An 18,094-nucleotide genomic window follows, 5' to 3' on the forward strand; every position below is an offset into this window, starting at 1 on the left:
CAGCCAAAATATAATTGTTTCTATTTACTTTTGTGCCTGTAACTACCAATAAAAAATTGACATGTAACACAAACCTGATGGAATAAATTATTTTAAAAATGATTGCCTTTATAAATGTAGTTAATGGTTTTAAATGAGACCAGGTGAATATTATCGGTCACAATAAACTCTGCTGATGCTGTTCAATACTCGAGGGTGGAAATCAAATGTAAATCAGCCTCATTGTGCTGAAGCGTAAAGGATGAGAAATGAAGTGTTTAAGATATTTATTGTGTTTGTTTTCAGCACAGTGAGTCTGTAGAAATAATAACCTGATAATAACATGGAAATGTAGTCCTGGGTTGCCAGATCTCTATAAGATCAGCCTATTGTATGAAAACTTGCTTTAAAAGTTCAGCTTTCAAAAACACATTTTCCCAAAAAGTTAATTTGTCCCAAAATAATCTTGTATTATTAGAGATCATCAATCTGTGAACAGATTTCGACCCATGACATGTTTCACACAGTATTAGTGGATTGTGCTTCCTGTGATTTAACGTACAGAAGATTGTATTATTTCTACTGATACAGTTTCAGCTCATTACTATTTATCTAATTCTGTTTGTACTGTATGAATTTGGGGGGAAAAAATAAGACAAATTGCATATTTGACTTGCAAGAAATGAATTGAAGTTAATCTTGTGTGTGCAGAGTGTAAAAGTGATCACTGATGTTGAACCAGTAATCATCACAAATCACATGATATCGATCATTTTAGGAAGAAAAATGTGTAGAACGTTACAGAAATGGGCAGCTTTTACCTCAGAATCTACTTTTTACATATCCTAAAAGTGACCATAAAAATAATCCAAATCATTAAGGCTACGTTCACACTGCAGGCTGAAGTGACTCAAATCCGATCTTTTCGCCCATATGTGACCTGTATCCGATCTTTTATTGACAATATGAACGACACAGATCCGATTTTTTCAAATCCGACCCAGGCCGTTTGGATATGTGGTCCTAATTCCGATCCCTATCCGCTCTTTTCATATGCGACTTCAGTCTGAACCGCCAGGTCGCATTCATCCGACTTACACGTCATCAACAAGCCACAAACGTCACTATTCTGCGCTGAAGTAGGCGGCGGGTCTCTCAAAAAAAGTTACAACAACGTGGCGCATAATCACGGGCGCAGATAGACAGGGGGGATTCGTCCCACCCAGATTTAAATTCACCTCGTTCGGTCCCCCCCACTTATAGGGAGGAAAAAACGTCTATGCTGTCTTTCTTTGCATAAGGCAAACCTCACGGAAAAATCAAAAGACTAATTACCATTCGGTTTATTGAGGTGCACAGCAGTGTATACATAGTTGCAACAACTCACATAAAACAAAACAAAGACTGATATTCGGTTGGTTGAGCTGCGCAGACTGCACAGGTTGCGAGCTTGAGCTTGGTTGCTATGGTTACTAACAACAAGTTTGACAGGCATATCGGGGTTGGGGTTGGTTTGCTGGCAGCTTTGTCCCCCCCAGTTTTTTGTCCCCCCCAGTTCAAAAAAACGTATCTGCGCCCCTGCGCATGACATCAATGCGAGGGACGCTTCGGGCTGTGAAGGTTCTGAATCTTCTCAATGGAAGGACGCAGAGGTTAGGGAGCTGATTTCCATTTGGGGGGATGCAGCTATTCAAGCTAGATTGGATGGGTCATACCGCAACCGGGCGGTTTTACTTCCGTAAACACTGGCCATGCTCACTGCGTGTAACGTCGTCGTATCCTGCAATGCGCATGCGGAACACTTTTAGGTCGCTTTTCGTTCATACTGAGGATCACATACAAGTCGCATATATTTGTTAATGTGAACGACCTCACAAAAAAATCGGATTTCACAAAAAAATCGGAATTGAGCATTAAGCCTTGCAGTGTGAACGTAGCGTAAGTCATTGATTTCATGTAGAAAAAGAGTAAGGACCGCAGGAAGGTTAACCGTTCCTCACAAAGTGACCATGTGGTCAAAAGAAAAATAGGATGAGGCGATGTGTAGGTTATAAAAGCGTGTATATTGGAGGCGTTTCATCATTTAGAGAATGTAAATAAAACTAAAAGGGTTTCATTTCAAATTATTGATGAAAAAGCAAAAACAATTAGAGATTACGGTGGTGAGGAGGGATGTGACCCGATCTCAGACTGCTGCTGAGTTTCATATTTTTAAAGCCACAGACTGAAGGAAACTCAAAGTACTTTTGTTTTTATTCTGATGCAGCTTTTGAAAATCGTGGGGACTGCAATAGGAGTGGTGTGAGGATTTTAAAAAAAAAAAAAGAAATTAGAAGAAACAGGTTACCATGACAACCTTACTGTAAAACCTGAGTCTTACACATGAGAATGGCATCAGGGTTTGTTTGTTTTTTTCCTGCTACATACAACCCCGATTCCAAAAAAGTTGGGACAAAGTACAAATTGTAAATAAAAACAGAATGCAATAATTTACAAATCTCAAAAACTGATATTGTATTCACAATAGAACATAGACAACATATCAAATGTCGAAAGTGAGACATTTTGAAATTTCATGCCAAATATTGGCTCATTTTGAAATTTCATGACAGCAACACATCTCAAAAAAGTTGGGACAGGGGCAATAAGAGGCTGGAAAAGTTAAAGGTACAAAAAAAGGAAGAGCTGGAGGACCAAATTGCAACTCATTAGGTCAATTGGCAATAGGTCATTAACATGACTGGGTATAAAAAGAGCATCTTGGAGTGGCAGCGGCTCTCAGAAGTAAAGATGGGAAGAGGATCACCAATCTCCCTAATTCTGCGCCGACAAATAGTGGAGCAATATCAGAAAGGAGTTCGACAGTGTAAAATTGCAAAGAGTTTGAACATATCATCATCTACAGTGCATAATATCATCAAAAGATTCAGAGAATCTGGAAGAATCTCTGTGCGTAAGGGTCAAGGCCGGAAAACCATACTAGGTGCCCGTGATCTTCGGGCCCTTAGACGGCACTGCATCACATACAGGCATGCTTCTGTATTGGAAATCACAAAATGGGCTCAGGAATATTTCCAGAGAACATTATCTGTGAGCACAATTCACCGTGCCATCCGCCGTCGCCAGCTAAAACTCTATAGTTCAAAGAAGAAGCCGTATCTAAACACGATCCAGAAGCGCAGACGTCTTCTCTGGGCCAAGGCTCATTTAAAATGGACTGTGGCAAAGTGGAAAACTGTTCTGTGGTCAGACGAATCAAAATTTGAAGTTCTTTATGGAAATCAGGGACGCCGTGTCATTCGGACTAAAGAGGAGAAGGACGACCCGAGTTGTTATCAGCGCTCAGTTCAGAAGCCTGCATCTCTGATGGTATGGGGTTGCATTAGTGCGTGTGGCATGGGCAGCTTACACATCTGGAAAGACACCATCAATGCTGAAAGGTATATCCAGGTTCTAGAGCAACATATGCTCCCATCCAGACGACGTCTCTTTCAGGGAAGACCTTGCATTTTCCAACATGGCAATGCCAAACCACATACTGCATCAATTACAGCATCATGGCTGCATAGAAGAAGGGCCCGGGTACTGAACTGGCCAGCCTGCACTCCAGATCTTTCACCCATAGAAAACATTTGGCGCATCATAAAACGGAAGATACGACAAAAAAGACCTAAGACAGTTGAGCAACTAGAATCCTCCATTAGACAAGAATGGGTTAACATTCCTATCCCTAAACTTGAGCAACTTGTCTCCTCAGTCCCCAGACGTTTACAGACTGTTGTAAAGAGAAAAGGGGATGTCTCACAGTGGGAAACATGGCCTTGTCCCAACTTTTTTGAGACGTGTTGTTGTCATGAAATTTAAAATCACCTAATTTTTCTCTTTAAATGATACATTTTCTCAGTTTAAACATTTGATATGTCATCTATGTTCTATTCTGAATAAAATATGGAATTTTGAAACTTCCACATCATTGCATTCCGTTTTTATTTACAATTTCTACTTTGTCCCAACTTTTTTGGAATCGGAGTTTGTAGTTTAAATCAGCAGTTCAGGCAAATTATGTGTTTTAAAGTAAACATGTGCTACTTATGATATTTAAAGACCTTATTTTGTTTTCCACAAGTGTCTGAAGCCGAGCTGGTGAAGTTTGTGAGGTTACGGGCTGCAAACGATGCGCTTTTCACTGGGAAGAGGAACACGTCAGTCATTGCCTGGAGGTAATAATAGTGTTATTATAACACACTCTCACCCTTTGCGCGCTCTCTCTCTCTCTCTCTCTCTCTCTCTCTCACCCTTCACTCTCTCTCACCCTTCATTGCATGCTGGGAGTTTGGGTGTGTGATTGGAGGCGCTGAATGAGTTTTTGTTTATTTTGAAATGTTTCATTGCTTTTCTACGCTTTATCTCCCCCCCCCCCCCCCCCCTTACTGTATGACAAGGTAAGAAAGCATTATTTTGGTTTTGATTATTAGAAAGTGACGGAGGAGTAGTTGGTTGGAGTTTGGTGGTGTGCAGGATGGTGTCCCTGTCAATCAGACACGGGCTCAGGATCGCGGCTGACCCGCGCTTTACTGTCGAGGATGTTTTACTTGCTGTTGGTGAAAAAGTGGGTCATAAAACTATTTTCTGTGGCTCGAGAATGAATAAAGCTGTGGTGGTGTTTTTGAGAGAGGAGCGTTTGGTCGTTTCCTTGGTTGAAAGTGGTGTTATTTTAGATGATCGTTTAGTTGTAGTTTCTCCGCTAGCTGTACCTAGAGTACTCTGTAACTAGAGTTGGCTGTATCAGGAAGGAGCGCCTCCCTTCATCCCTAACGAAGCGCTGGAGGGAGAGTTACAGCGGTTTGGGAAGCTCGTGAGCGGATTTAAAACTGTTTGCCTCGGCTGTAAAGACCCGAAGCTGTAGCATGTTCAGTCTCTGCGGAGACAGGTTTATATTCCTCAATTCTCCATCACTAGAGATCTCATTTAGGGTGAAATATGAGGAGGGGCATTACATGGTGTACGCTAGTTCAGGAAATATGAAGTGTTTTGAGTGTGGTGACGTTGGACATGAGCACTTTTTCCTTCTGCACCGCGCACAAGCGGAGAGTGAGACCGCCGACAGAAACTTGGGTTTAGATACCGAGGCCGGGGCGGGCAGCTCCTCTCGGGTCGGGATCGAGTCTCAGACTCACACTGACGGGACACCTGCGGCGGAGACACCGGGGGCGTGGCTCAGCCGTGCACTGAGGGGGGGCACCTGTGGTGGAAACACCTGGAAGCAGCTGCTCTTGAAACCCACATTGCGATGGAGGAAATGTCGAAGGCAGTGCAGGACGTTATATGGACGCTCCTCTGGTATCGATGGCCTCCCGTCAGAATTCTACAAACGTTTCTGGAGATGATTGGGAAAAGATTTACAGGAAGTCTTCATGGACTGTTTCAACTCTGGGAAGTTGCACACGAGCAGCACACGAGCAGTTCTCTCACTGCTACCAAAAAAGGGGGACCTTGGACTCCTAACAAATTGGAGACCTGCACTGATAAAAATAAAGTGCCAGATCTACTTAATTTTTTTTTTAAGGCAACTTTTTGCATAATTTATGTAGATCACACCAGATTATTCTTTGTATAAACTACTCATTTGTTTTTGTACATGAAAAAAATAATCCAAGTAATATGAACTTAATTTTGTTGTTTAGATTCAACAGAGTTGGTCTTTGTATGAATTGCATGATTTTTTTTTGTTATAAATGAAATTTGCAAGTAAAACCAACTTGGTTTAATTATGTAGATCAAAAAAAACTATTTGTTTAAAAAACTTAAATTTAACGTAGTTAACGACATTTGCATGTAAGATCAACTTTTATGTACATCAAACATAATGTTAAAAACATGAATTACTTTTTTATATTTAAAATAAAATTTGCAAGTTAACTGGTTTTGATTGTAGTTGCAGCTTAATTAGTTATATCAAGAACATTCCTTGTGGGATGTAGTTATTATTCAAACATGCAGGAGTTATTTTTAACTTGCATGTGCATTCCCATGCCAATAGCAACACCAGTGGACAAGCACAAAGCCATTACCTGGCGTTCCTGGGGCTGTGGATACGACAGCAGAATAGTAAAAGTGGGGGGAAAAATTGTCAGAGTCTCACTTTATGATGCACCACATCTTGCTTTAGGCAGATTCTACCGTAACAGAGGCCAGTGAAGTCCCATCTCCTTAAATTGCTGAATTGATTATTTTGATCATTCTATTAAGTTTTTCTAGTAGCATTTGGGGTCTTGGACATTTCACAGTAAATTTTAGGACAGTAGTCCTGGTAACTAATTAATAAAAGCCTGACGTGACAGACATGCTAAATGACAATACAAACACATCGGTTTCTATCATCAAAATCTGACAGACAAACTAACTGTTAGGGTTTTGCTGGGATTCGAACCTGGTTCGTTGGTGTGATAATCCAGCAAACCCCCACTAGGCCACCAGGGGGATGACTCAAATGCAGAGGCGTGAGGCGGAAGTAGAAAAAGAATCAAAAGGTTTATTTAAACTATATACACTATATACAGGGCAAAACAAAAGACAAAAAAAAAACCAAAGAGTATAATCCAAAAGAAAAGCAAAGTGCAAAAATACAAAAGCTAAGAAGATCAAAAAACACAGTACAAAGGAAACTGGAGATAAACATAACAGCACAAAGACTCCGTGACAAGAGGACTGAACTCAGGGGTATAAATAGACAAACTAATTAAGGACACAGGTGAAGATAATTAGGCAATTAACACAAACACAAGACACAGGAACAGTGGCGGCCTCTAGAGGCCAAAATAAACACGACATGAAAAGGAAATAACAGCGGCCTCTAGAGGCCAAAACAGTCCTAGTCCTAACAGGACCCCCCCCCCTCTAGGAGCGTCTCCTGACGTTCCCAGGGCGATCCGGATGGGCCGAATGGAAGTCCCGACATAGTTCTTTATCAAGGACATCCCGAGCAGGAACCCAGCAGCGCTCCTCAGGACCATAGCCCTCCCAGTCCACCAGATATTGCAACCCGCCGCGGACCCGGCGGGAGTCAAGCAGGCGATTCACAGTGAACACAGTCTGCCCCTGGAAGATGCGGGGGGGTGGGGGGTTCCTAGGGGCAGGGGCATACGTAGACGTCAGTACGGGCCGTAACAGGGAAACATGGAAAGTGGGGTTGATCCTCAGAGTCCGGGGCAACTGGAGCCGGTAGGAGACAGGGTTCACCCTGCGCACCACCTTGAAGGGGCCAATGTAGCGAGGAGCAAGCTTGCGGTTCTCCACCCGCAGTGGAAGGTCCTTAGTGGACAGCCAAACACGCTGCCCAGGGCGGAAAGCGTGTGCAGGTCTTCTATGGCGGTTGGCCTGAGTCTGGTTGGTTCTGGAGGTCTGTATGAGGGTCTTCCTGACCTTGCTCCAGGTCTTGCGACACCGTCTCACATATTGGTTGACCGAGGGCACCCCCGCGTCCTCCTCCTGGTCCGGGAACAGAGGTGGCTGGAACCCGAATTGGCACTGGAATGGCGACAGCTTGGTGGCCGATGACTGCAGGGTGTTGTGGGCGTACTCCGCCCATGGCAGCCAGGTGCTCCACGATGTCGGGTTATCCATAGCCAGGCCTCGCAGGGTGGTTTCCAGGTCCTGGTTGAGCCTCTCCGTCTGACCATTGGACTGTGGGTGAAACCCAGAGGAGAGGCTGGCAGTGGCTCCGATGACCTTGCAGAACCCGTGCCACACTCGGGAGGAGAACTGGGGCCCTCGGTCTGAGACGATGTCCTGTGGAAGACCAAAGACTCGGAAGACATGATTAAACAAAAGTTTCGCAGTTTCAAGAGCAGAGGGGAGTTTGCACAGTGGTATGAAGCGGCAGGCCTTGGAGAATCTGTCAACTAAGACCAAAATGACCGTGTTACCTTGTGACTCAGGGAGACCCGTGATAAAGTCGACTGCCACGTGGGACCAGGGACGCCGGGGAATGGTCAGAGGATGCAGGAGACCCTGGGGACGCTGTCGTGGGTTCTTGGTTCTGGTGCAAACCTCACAGGACAGGACAAATGACCTTACTTCCTGCTCCATGTTAGGCCACCAGAAGCGTCTTTTCAGGAAGTCCAGGGTCCTCCGAGCTCCCGGGTGGGCGGTGAGAGGGGAAGAGTGACCCCACTGGAGAACCTTGGCCCGGGCTTGATGTGGGACGTACAAGAGGCCTGGTGGCCCCGTCCCAGGACCGGGGTCCTGGCGTTGGGCTCGTCGGACAGCCTCCTCAATACCCCAGCGGACAGGGGCCACAATCCGGGACACAGGGATAATAGGCCCGACTTCATTCTCCCTGTTAGTGGCAGAGAACAGTCTGGACAGTGCGTCAGGTTTGGTGTTCTTGGAGCCGGGGCGGTATGAGAGGGTGAAGTCAAATCGACTGAAAAACAGGGCCCACCTAGCCTGTCGAGGGTTCAGTCTCTTGGCTTGCTGGAGGTACTCCAGGTTCTTGTGGTCAGTCCAAACCAGGAATGGATGTTGTGCTCCCTCCAGCCAGTGCCTCCACTCCTCAAGGGCCAGTTTGACCGCTAGCAGTTCTCGATCCCCCACATCGTACCGGGACTCAGCAGGACTCAGGCGGTGGGAGAAGTAAGCGCAGGGGTGCAGCTTTCCTTCCGAACGTTGAGAGAGCACCGCGCCGACACCACTGTCCGAGGCGTCCACCTCCACGATGAATGGTTGGGAGGTGTCCGGGAGAACCAGAATGGGTGCCGTGCAGAAGCGGTCCTTGAGGTCTTTGAACGCCTTTTCTGCCTGAGGAGACCAGCCATAAGATCCACCTGTCCCTTTGGTGAGGTCTGACATGGGTGCTGCCACAGAACTGAAGTTCCTGATGAACTTGCGGTAGAAGTTAGCGAATCCTAAGAACCGCTGAACCTCCTTAACGGACTTGGGAGTAGGCCAATCCCGGACGGCCAGGGTCTTGGCAGGGTCCATTTGGAGTTGGCCTGTCCGTACAATAAATCCCAGAAAGGAGACCTCGGGAACATGAAATTCGCATTTCTGGGCCTTGGCGAACAGATTGTTCTGTAGCAGCCTCTGGAGAACCTGGCGGACATGGTGGCGGTGCTCCTGCACGGTCTTGGAAAAGATAAGGATGTCATCGAGGTAGACAAAAACGTATAGGTTAATCATGTCCCTTAAGACGTCGTTGATTAGGGCCTGAAAAACAGCTGGTGCGTTGGTGAGTCCGAAGGGCATCACCTGGTATTCGTAGTGCCCAGACGGGGTGTTAAAGGCAGTCTTCCACTCGTCTCCCTGTCGGATACGGATGAGGTGGTATGCGTTCCGTAGGTCCAACTTGGTGAAGACGGTGGCGCCTTGGAGCAGGTCGAAAGCTGTGGACATCAGCGGAAGGGGATATCGGTTGCGCACAGTGATCTTATTCAGGCCCCTGTAATCAATACATGGTCGGAGCCCCCCATCCTTCTTGCCGACAAAGAAGAAGCCGGCTCCAGCAGGTGAAGTGGAGGGTCGAATAAACCCAGAGACCAGGGCATCTTTGAGGTATTCCTCCATGGCCTTGCGTTCTGGCTGAGAGAGTGAAAACAGTCTGCCACGAGGAGGGGTAGTCCCAGGGAGCAAGTCGATGGCACAGTCGTAGGCCCGGTGCGGAGGAAGAACGGCGGCCCTGCTCTTGCTGAATACCTCCTTGAGATCCCAGTACTCTGTGGGAACTTGAGATAACTCGGTGAGATCAGGGGGCTCGGCAGGAGACACAGGAGAGCTAGAGAGCAGACAAGAGGCATGGCATGCAGGGCCCCATTCCACAACCTGGCTTGTTACCCAGTCTATGCGAGGGTTGTGGTGAGTAAGCCAAGGAAGGCCTAGAATAACTGGGAACTCAGGTGAAGGAATCAGGTGCAGGGATATTTCTTCCTTGTGACCTTGAGACTGGAGGAAAACTGGAGAAGTAACTTGGGTGACTCTTCCATCACCTAACGCTTGGCCATCGAGGGCAGACACAGACAGTGGGACTTCAAGAGGTGCAGTCGGAATATTGATGCTTTGGGCGAAGTGAATATCCATAAAGTTCCCAGCCGCCCCTGAGTCTATCAAAGCTTGACAAGAGTGGACAGACTCACCCCAGGAGATGGAGACCGGGATGTAGATTCCTTGGCCAGGGAGTCCGGGAGAGAGGGTAGGCCCCGTCACAACCCTCCCTCGGCTGGACGGGGCGGTCCTTTTCCCAAGAGTTCGGGACATGATGCTCGGAAGTGACCAGGCTTGCCACAGTAGATGCAGCACTTGTCCCTCCTTCTGCGCTCCCTCTCAGATGCGGAGAGGCGAGTACGACCCACTTGCATGGGTTCTGGACAGTCACTGAAGGAGGTAGACGGTCTCCAGGTAGAGGTAGGGAGGCTGGGGGGGCTCAAGGCTTGGTGGCGTTCTCTCATCCTGTTGTCCAGACGAATAGCATGTGAGATGAGGGTTTCGAGGTCACTTGGGCATCCAATAGAGGCCAGACCATCCTTGATGGGGTCAGACAGACCATGGTGGAAGGCTGACACCAGGGCAGTCTCGTTCCATCCACTTACTGCTGCGAGTGTTCGGAACGAGATGGCGTAATCTGCGACGCTTCCTCCTTGCCGGATGGACATGAGCTTTCGGGCTGCGTCGGTACTGATGTCTGCCTGATCGAAGACCCGAAGCATCTCTTCAGAAAACAGCTGGAAATCAAAGCACTCAGGTCCCTGTCTTTGCCAGATAGCAGTAGCCCAGGCTCGCGCCTTACCAGCTAATAAGGTGATCACAAAGGCAATCTTGCGGCGATCCGTAGTGTAGGTGGTAGGCTGAAGCTCAAAGGTGAGTTGACACTGGGTAAGGAACTCTCGGCACTCACTGTGCTTGCCGTCATACCTCTGTGGTGCAGGAAGGCTGGGTTCGCGAGGTGAAGAAGGCAGCATTGCAGGAGGCACTGGAGCAGGAGTGGGAGCTGGATCAGGAGCAGGAACTGGATCAGGAGATGCAGGCAGAGATGTCAGCTGTGCCAGGGTTTTCCCAATTTGCTGAAGCAGTTCCTCGTGGCGAGCGAGGGCCTCACGTTGGCTGGTGAGCGTACGTCCATGAGCGTCCATGGTTGCTCCGAAGCGTGTCAAAGCTGCCATAATTCCCTGAAGGTTGGCCGGGTAGACAGTTGAAGCAGCCTCTGCTGAGTCGGTCATGACGGAGTCTTTCTGTTAGGGTTTTGCTGGGATTCGAACCTGGTTCGTTGGTGTGATAATCCAGCAAACCCCCACTAGGCCACCAGGGGGATGACTCAAATGCAGAGGCGTGAGGCGGAAGTAGAAAAAGAATCAAAAGGTTTATTTAAACTATATACACTATATACAGGGCAAAACAAAAGACAAAAAAAAAACCAAAGAGTATAATCCAAAAGAAAAGCAAAGTGCAAAAATACAAAAGCTAAGAAGATCAAAAAACACAGTACAAAGGAAACTGGAGATAAACATAACAGCACAAAGACTCCGTGACAAGAGGACTGAACTCAGGGGTATAAATAGACAAACTAATTAAGGACACAGGTGAAGATAATTAGGCAATTAACACAAACACAAGACACAGGAACAGTGGCGGCCTCTAGAGGCCAAAATAAACACGACATGAAAAGGAAATAACAGCGGCCTCTAGAGGCCAAAACAGTCCTAGTCCTAACACTAACGGCTACCATCATATTCTTCATATTCATAAATTTAGTAATAATATTAAATACCTCATCACTAGAACCGGGCGGCACGGTGGTGTAGTGGTTAGCGCTGTCACCTCACAGCAAGAAGGTCCGGGTTCGAGCCCCGGGGCCGGCGAGGGCCTTTCTGTGTGGAGTTTGCATGTTCTCCCCGTGTCCGCGTGGGTTTCCTCCGGGTGCTCCGGTTTCCCCCACAGTCCAAAGACATGCAGGTTAGGTTAACTGGTGACTCTAAATTGAGCGTAGGTGTGAATGTGAGTGTGAATGGTTGTCTGTGTCTATGTGTCAGCCCTGTGATGACCTGGCGACTTGTCCAGGGTGAACCCCGCCTTTCGCCCGTAGTCAGCTGGGATAGGCTCCAGCTCGCCTGCGACCCTGTAGAACAGGATAAAGCGGCTACAGATAATGAGATGAGATCAGTAGAACCAAATAATAAAATATTGAAATAAAAAAGAGAATTTATTTTCAAAATTGAAATATCAGCAATAATTGTCAGAACAGTGACGATAGACATGACTGTCACTTTCGTGGGGAAATAACACATTGAAATGGCCTGTCGGCTGAAAGGGTCGCAAGTGGCTCTGATTTATCTCAACTTACGATAGTTTTCCTCCAGAAAAATGTAAATATGAATGCACAAATATATTCTCAATGTTTCTACCGTCAAAAATTTCTATTGGCAGGATAGCTGACTGAAAATCTTACCTTGATTTATTTGATGAAATCTAGCTGTCAGAACTCCGAGTCTTGCCCGGAAGTAAATGTCTGCCGTCACAAAACTCATGCGCAGTAGAATTTCCTCTTTGCGTCAGTCAACATGTGCGTGGTGAGGGCTTGAATTTTGCTATCGTCAGGTGCATTTGACTGACAGACTGATGACAGCATTTTTTAAAAATAACTGTGGGCTTCTCTCGTGAACGAAATAGTTTTTTCGCTGTTAATCTATTTCAGCTCTATCTGTTGACACCCAAAAATGATAAAGCCTGCTTCCACACGATAACTACCAAAGATCCATAACGGCCGAGTCTATCGTCAGGTCATCTGACAGAAATTCACTGACGATAGCAACAGAGATAATGAAAGGGATTTTTAAAATGGGAGTTATGTCTGTCAGACATGTCAAAGAAATAGAACTTTATTCTTTAAAAATCTTTTATTGATATACTCAGTGTATTTTTAAATGACGTGCTGTTTTAGAAGACCAAATACCACATTTTCAATCTTGAAAATATTACCTCACTGAAAAAAGGACAAGAAAAATTTCTTATTTTGTGGGCAAGTGGTTAATGGATCCAGTTACGGTAGAATCTGCCTTTATTATTTAGAAAAAATATGACACAAACTGGCTTGGATACAAAATATGAGCGACCACTTCAAAGTTAAATTTAACTGAAAGCAAATGACGACAACAGCAATTTAAAAAAAAATTAAATTAAAATTTAAAAATATCTTAACAGCATAGCCGAGCCAAAAATCAAACTTTATCAGCTGTTTCCTTCCTCTAACGGAACCGGATTGACAGGACCTTTTCCGAACACTTCACTTGTGCAAAGTCCAATGTCTAAATGCACTTGGCGACTGAAACAAAAAATTAATTTTTAATAATTTTTTTTTCATTCTAAGACACTGTTAAAAGAACTACTTATCTAAAAGAAATTTAAATTGCACAATGTTACATGACTAACTCTCATTCTCACTCAGAAAAATCTCCTCCTGAAATTGTTGACTTTTTTTCAAACCCTTTATTTCCTCTGTTCTCCTCAATTCTATATAAATAATGTTGGAAATGAAAAAAAAATAGGTTGTTCTTTCATCTATGAAAATAAAACACAGTTGAATTTACTGCATTATTTTCATTGTTGAAAGCTTTAAACTGCATAATTTACACTTTTTTTTAATCTCTGGATGTTGTAATTCAGAAACCAAAATTTACATCGTCACACTCGATTACAATTACACAACAATAACTAGCCCACAGTTCGAGACGGTTTCATCATTTTTCTGTTGCTGAGGTCTCTTTCCTTTTCTGCTTTTGAATGGTAGGTCTGTTTGCAGCCACAATGAATTTTTAATCTTGTTCTTTATCCAGTTATTATCATATGATTATGTACTTCCTGAAGAGTGACGCGTCTCATGTCAGGTCAAACTTTTTATTCGTATATTCGTATGCTTAAGTTTTATTTTAGCGTCTCACTGTAGTCAAGGTTTACTTTGGAAACATCAGTTGAATAATACTATAACATGCTGTGTTCCCTCAGCCTCGGGGAGCCAGGGAGGGAGAGCTGGACCTGGAGGCTGCGCCCAAATATGTACAGCGAAATAAAAATGGGACATTTGACATTAATCCTGCTGCGATTCTTTATAACTGCGTGTTGTCGGTTAAGTAAAGGATCTGCGTGGATGGCATTAAACTTGCGGCACGTGTGTTTTTAACATTTGCACAGAATCTGCTATAATTGTGAGGACCAGCCCAGCTGTTCAACAGTAACGGTCGAGCAGGCCACTTAAATGATCGACTTTATTTATACCTACCGTTCAAATAACATTAAGCGTTAAGGCCTTGGCAAGGTGACCGTCTCTACTTAAAATAGGGCAGGATACACCGCGAAAAAATTGGCAGCAGTAGCGCTTACAGAGCGACACTAGCCGCAGGCTGACCGAAGGTTTGGTCGGGTCTATAGATAGTTTTCACATGACGTCACAGAGTCAGGGATTCCCTGGTGGCAGCCATCTTGGAGGGCAAGCTTACCGTACGGGTCACTGAGCACACATTGTAGCGCGCGAGTTACATTCATTTATATATTATTTACATTTATTTAAAGCTAGCAATGGTGCAAACTTGTTGTATTCACGGCTGTCGTAATAGGTCAGATGATGAAGTCAAGCGGAGCTTTTATGGAATTCCCACTGTACGGGAGCACGAAGGTGAGCAAACAAACTCGGCATACAAAGGAGAAATCTATGGCTTGCGAGAATCAGCCGCAAGGATTATCAGCCTTCCAAACACAGCAAAGTCTGCTCCGATCATTTTATAAGTGGTAAGTTGTTTAAATAAACAATCAATTGTGTTTAAGTTTGTTTTTGGAAGCCAAAACATCGTGTGAACAATCTCTGGAGAATGCCTAACTGGAACCGCTGAGTGTACGTTTACATTGTAATGTACACTTAATATCGCTCGTTTGTCACGTTTCTATTTGAAACGTGTCACTTCACTCACGCAAGGGTCATTTCTGAAAAACATTTTAGGTCTATTCTGTAGTCCTGAGCGGTGTGCAGGACTGCGCAAATGTGCGCAGCTTCCCGATTTAAACTGTTTTTTTCTGATCCTTATACTTCCTGTTTCATGGACTGTAACGGATTTGCTTATTTAGTAATTTTAATACAGAATTTACTTTGAAATTATAATCAGACACTCCAACGCCCCCCCTAAAAAAAAAAATCGGATCTGCGCGATTCAGGCAGCATCCGCCAAAAGGCGCGCTGTGAATATATAAAGTTGTATATATCAGACAGCCTTTAAAGTTTGATGAAGTCAGTTTCAGGCTTTGGCAGTTTCAGGCTTTGGCAGCCCTGCATAGTCACTTGAAAATGCATCTTTGTCCACACCGTAGGGGTCAATTCCCCCAGTCAAGGCCAGTTTGGCTGCATACCGTGAGATGTGTATCTATATACTTCTGTTTGCTTGATTTTGCCGACATTGATCTTTATTTTAGAAAACTGACTATATAACTTCATAAATTCGTCCGAGATAACGTAGCCAGTAGTGGCGATGGTCCGTTTTGTTTGCCCTCCAAGATGGCGGCTGGGGGGCGTTCCCCGGAATGCCGTGACGTCAGTGAAAACTATCTATAGCTAACGTTACAGATTTGGCGCTAGTAAGTTGTTAGATTATAAGTCATGTAACTTAATTCCTTTACTAGTCTCTTAACACACTACGGTAACTTCAGTTAACACGAAAAGCGTCCGATTAATTCTGGTTTTTGACAACAGTAAGCAAAAAAAGAGAGAAAAGCATTATTCTTACCTTACTGACATTTAATGTTAAGTGTCAAAGACGCTCCGCTCCGACCTGGTTCAGACTGGTTTGGACCGGACTTGTTGCTGCAAAATGTGCCCACAATGCACTTGGGGCGCATAAACCTCAGTGTTTTTGGTGTTGAATGGAAAAGAGTAAAGATAACAAGGTTTGTTTTGTTGAGGTTGGGAATGTAAGAAGATTGGCTTGCATTACGTAATTATTCTTGTTGAGCAAAAAAAAAAAAAAATTCTTTTGTTTCTAACAAACACAAATTGATTCAAAACTAGATATATTTGTGTAAACATACAAACTTTTTTTTTTTAATTGTTAATATCACATTCAAGTTATGTTAAATTTACTTCTCGGATTTTTTTTTTTGTGTGTTTCATTACTGTGTACTGATTATAAAATACTGTCTAAATGCCTCTCAAATAGATTAAAAAAATCACATCGACACTATAGTACACGCCAGGGCTTTACATTAACTTTTTTGCTCACAGGCCACTGTGGCTAGTGGTTTTCCCGAGTCACTAGCCATTCAGCCTTTTCACTAGCCACAATTGTGTTACTAGGAAATCGCATTTTTTTCTTCACCATGATACGTTAAAGTTCGGAAGATCTAGATTTAATTATGAACGGCAGCGTATAATGTATCTCTACAGTAGCACTCAAGTATTCCGTGCTGTTAAGGTCGCTCCCTATATGAAAACATGCAACCAGTTCAGACAAAAATATAAACAGAGTATTCTGTTTATTGAACTCAAATTCAAGCCCCTTACAATATGAAATATCGTATAATATGAAAAATAACATTCAGTACAACTGAACTGATTCTAATATTAAAAGTCCAATTCAAAACATTTACCACTGAAAAACATTTGATGTTTTGATATGCAAGTATTATGTGTATTATCAAGTATTATTATGTGTATTATCTATTAGTGTGTGTGTGTGTGTGTGTGTGTGTGTGTGTGAGAACATGTGTAGAGAGGGACATTAAATGTCCTCATTACATTCATCATCAGATGAGTCTGAATGGTCCATGAAAAATGGTCTTTGTGACCTGAGGCTTCCAGCAGGCTATAAGTTGATAGCTGGGGCGGATCAACTTCTTTCCAATCGCGTGAACGTTTCTAAACAGCAGCTCCATCCTCTCCAGCTCAGCCGACTTCATGACAGCCAGGGACTGAAAGCAATGCTGTCCTGTAATGAACCAGCCGTCTTCGCTGGTTTTGATGTTACAGTACCGATGCGTGCATTTGACTTTTCGTGGTCCTTTATAGTTTCGAGTTTAAAATTACTGGTGCCTGTCTTTGCCAGACTTTCTACAGTCTTCACAGTACATGGTCTTTTCGGTTTTGCTATGAACTAGCCAATCTCACCCGAACTTCCATTTGCCATTGAACTGCCTTTTCTTTTCCTATTGGTGTCTTGTTCATCTCCATGGCCGCAGCCAGCTCTGAGGCCCCCGCGGTCTGGACCTCGGCCATTTTTAAGAGCTGAAAATACATTTGTACGCCAAATATTCAACTGGATAAAAAAAATAAAGAACATTTAAAACGTCTCCGTAAAAAGTGCATTGTTAATGATGTTAAACGCTGATTCTGTCTGTTTTGTGCGCGCGGCTCTGAGACCAAGAACACAAAAGCGAATGAGCGTGCGACTCGGCGGAGGAACGCAGTGCAGGAGACATGGGGTTTCCATAGTAACAATCAGCGCACTTTCATCAAGCTGTTAAATTTACATTTTCAAAGCAGTGCAGTTTTGCCCTCATTGCTTGGGCCAGATCAAACCATTAAACAAGCTTAAACTATTCTTACTCTTGCCACCTTTTTTTTTTTTTTTTTTCCAAAACTGATTATATTTAGTTCAAACACCATTAAAAGTAATTTCAGGAATAGATCTTTTGTGTGGCGTGTAATTCACCCTCTCATTTAAATATGTCGAACATGTTTCGGCGCGCTTTGCGCATCACGGACCTCGGTGATTTTAAAATGCTGCTCCGGTCCTGATCATCTCCGCCCCTTTTTCCCTGAGCAGCAGGGTTTGAAACTCCAGCTATATGCCGCCGCATTGTGCGCTTGTCAGTCGTCAGCAACTTTTGTTGCTTCGTTCATTAAACGCAGGTAACCGTATCACTGATTTTATCTGAGCTGTTAACGAACGTTCTAAACAATTCTAACATGTTGTCAGAATGTTTATGCAGGTGCTCATGAGAATTGTAGGTGCGTAATATTACATTGCAATGCGTTTATTATATCAAATACCTTCAGAGAAAACTACAATTAATATATATTGTCATACCACAGAATAAACCACCCACCAAAGTGGCTAGTGAGACTAAAGTCATTACCCGCCAAAGCCCA

The 18,094-nt window shown here is 44.2% G+C and overlaps 1 protein-coding gene across 1 annotated transcript in view; it reads left to right on the plus strand.

The window, feature by feature from the left end:
• si:dkeyp-38g8.5 (uncharacterized protein LOC568385 homolog) overlaps positions 1–18,094 on the plus strand; it is a 49,324-nt gene that overhangs the window by 5,363 nt on the left and 25,867 nt on the right. The window contains exon 2 of the mRNA XM_060903459.1: positions 4,106–4,199. Coding sequence (XP_060759442.1) covers positions 4,106–4,199 — 94 coding nt within the window. The remainder of the gene's footprint in view (positions 1–4,105; positions 4,200–18,094) is intronic.

The sequence above is a fragment of the Neoarius graeffei genome, chromosome 21, assembly GCF_027579695.1.
Source record: "Neoarius graeffei isolate fNeoGra1 chromosome 21, fNeoGra1.pri, whole genome shotgun sequence".
Lineage (NCBI taxonomy): Eukaryota > Metazoa > Chordata > Actinopteri > Siluriformes > Ariidae > Neoarius > Neoarius graeffei.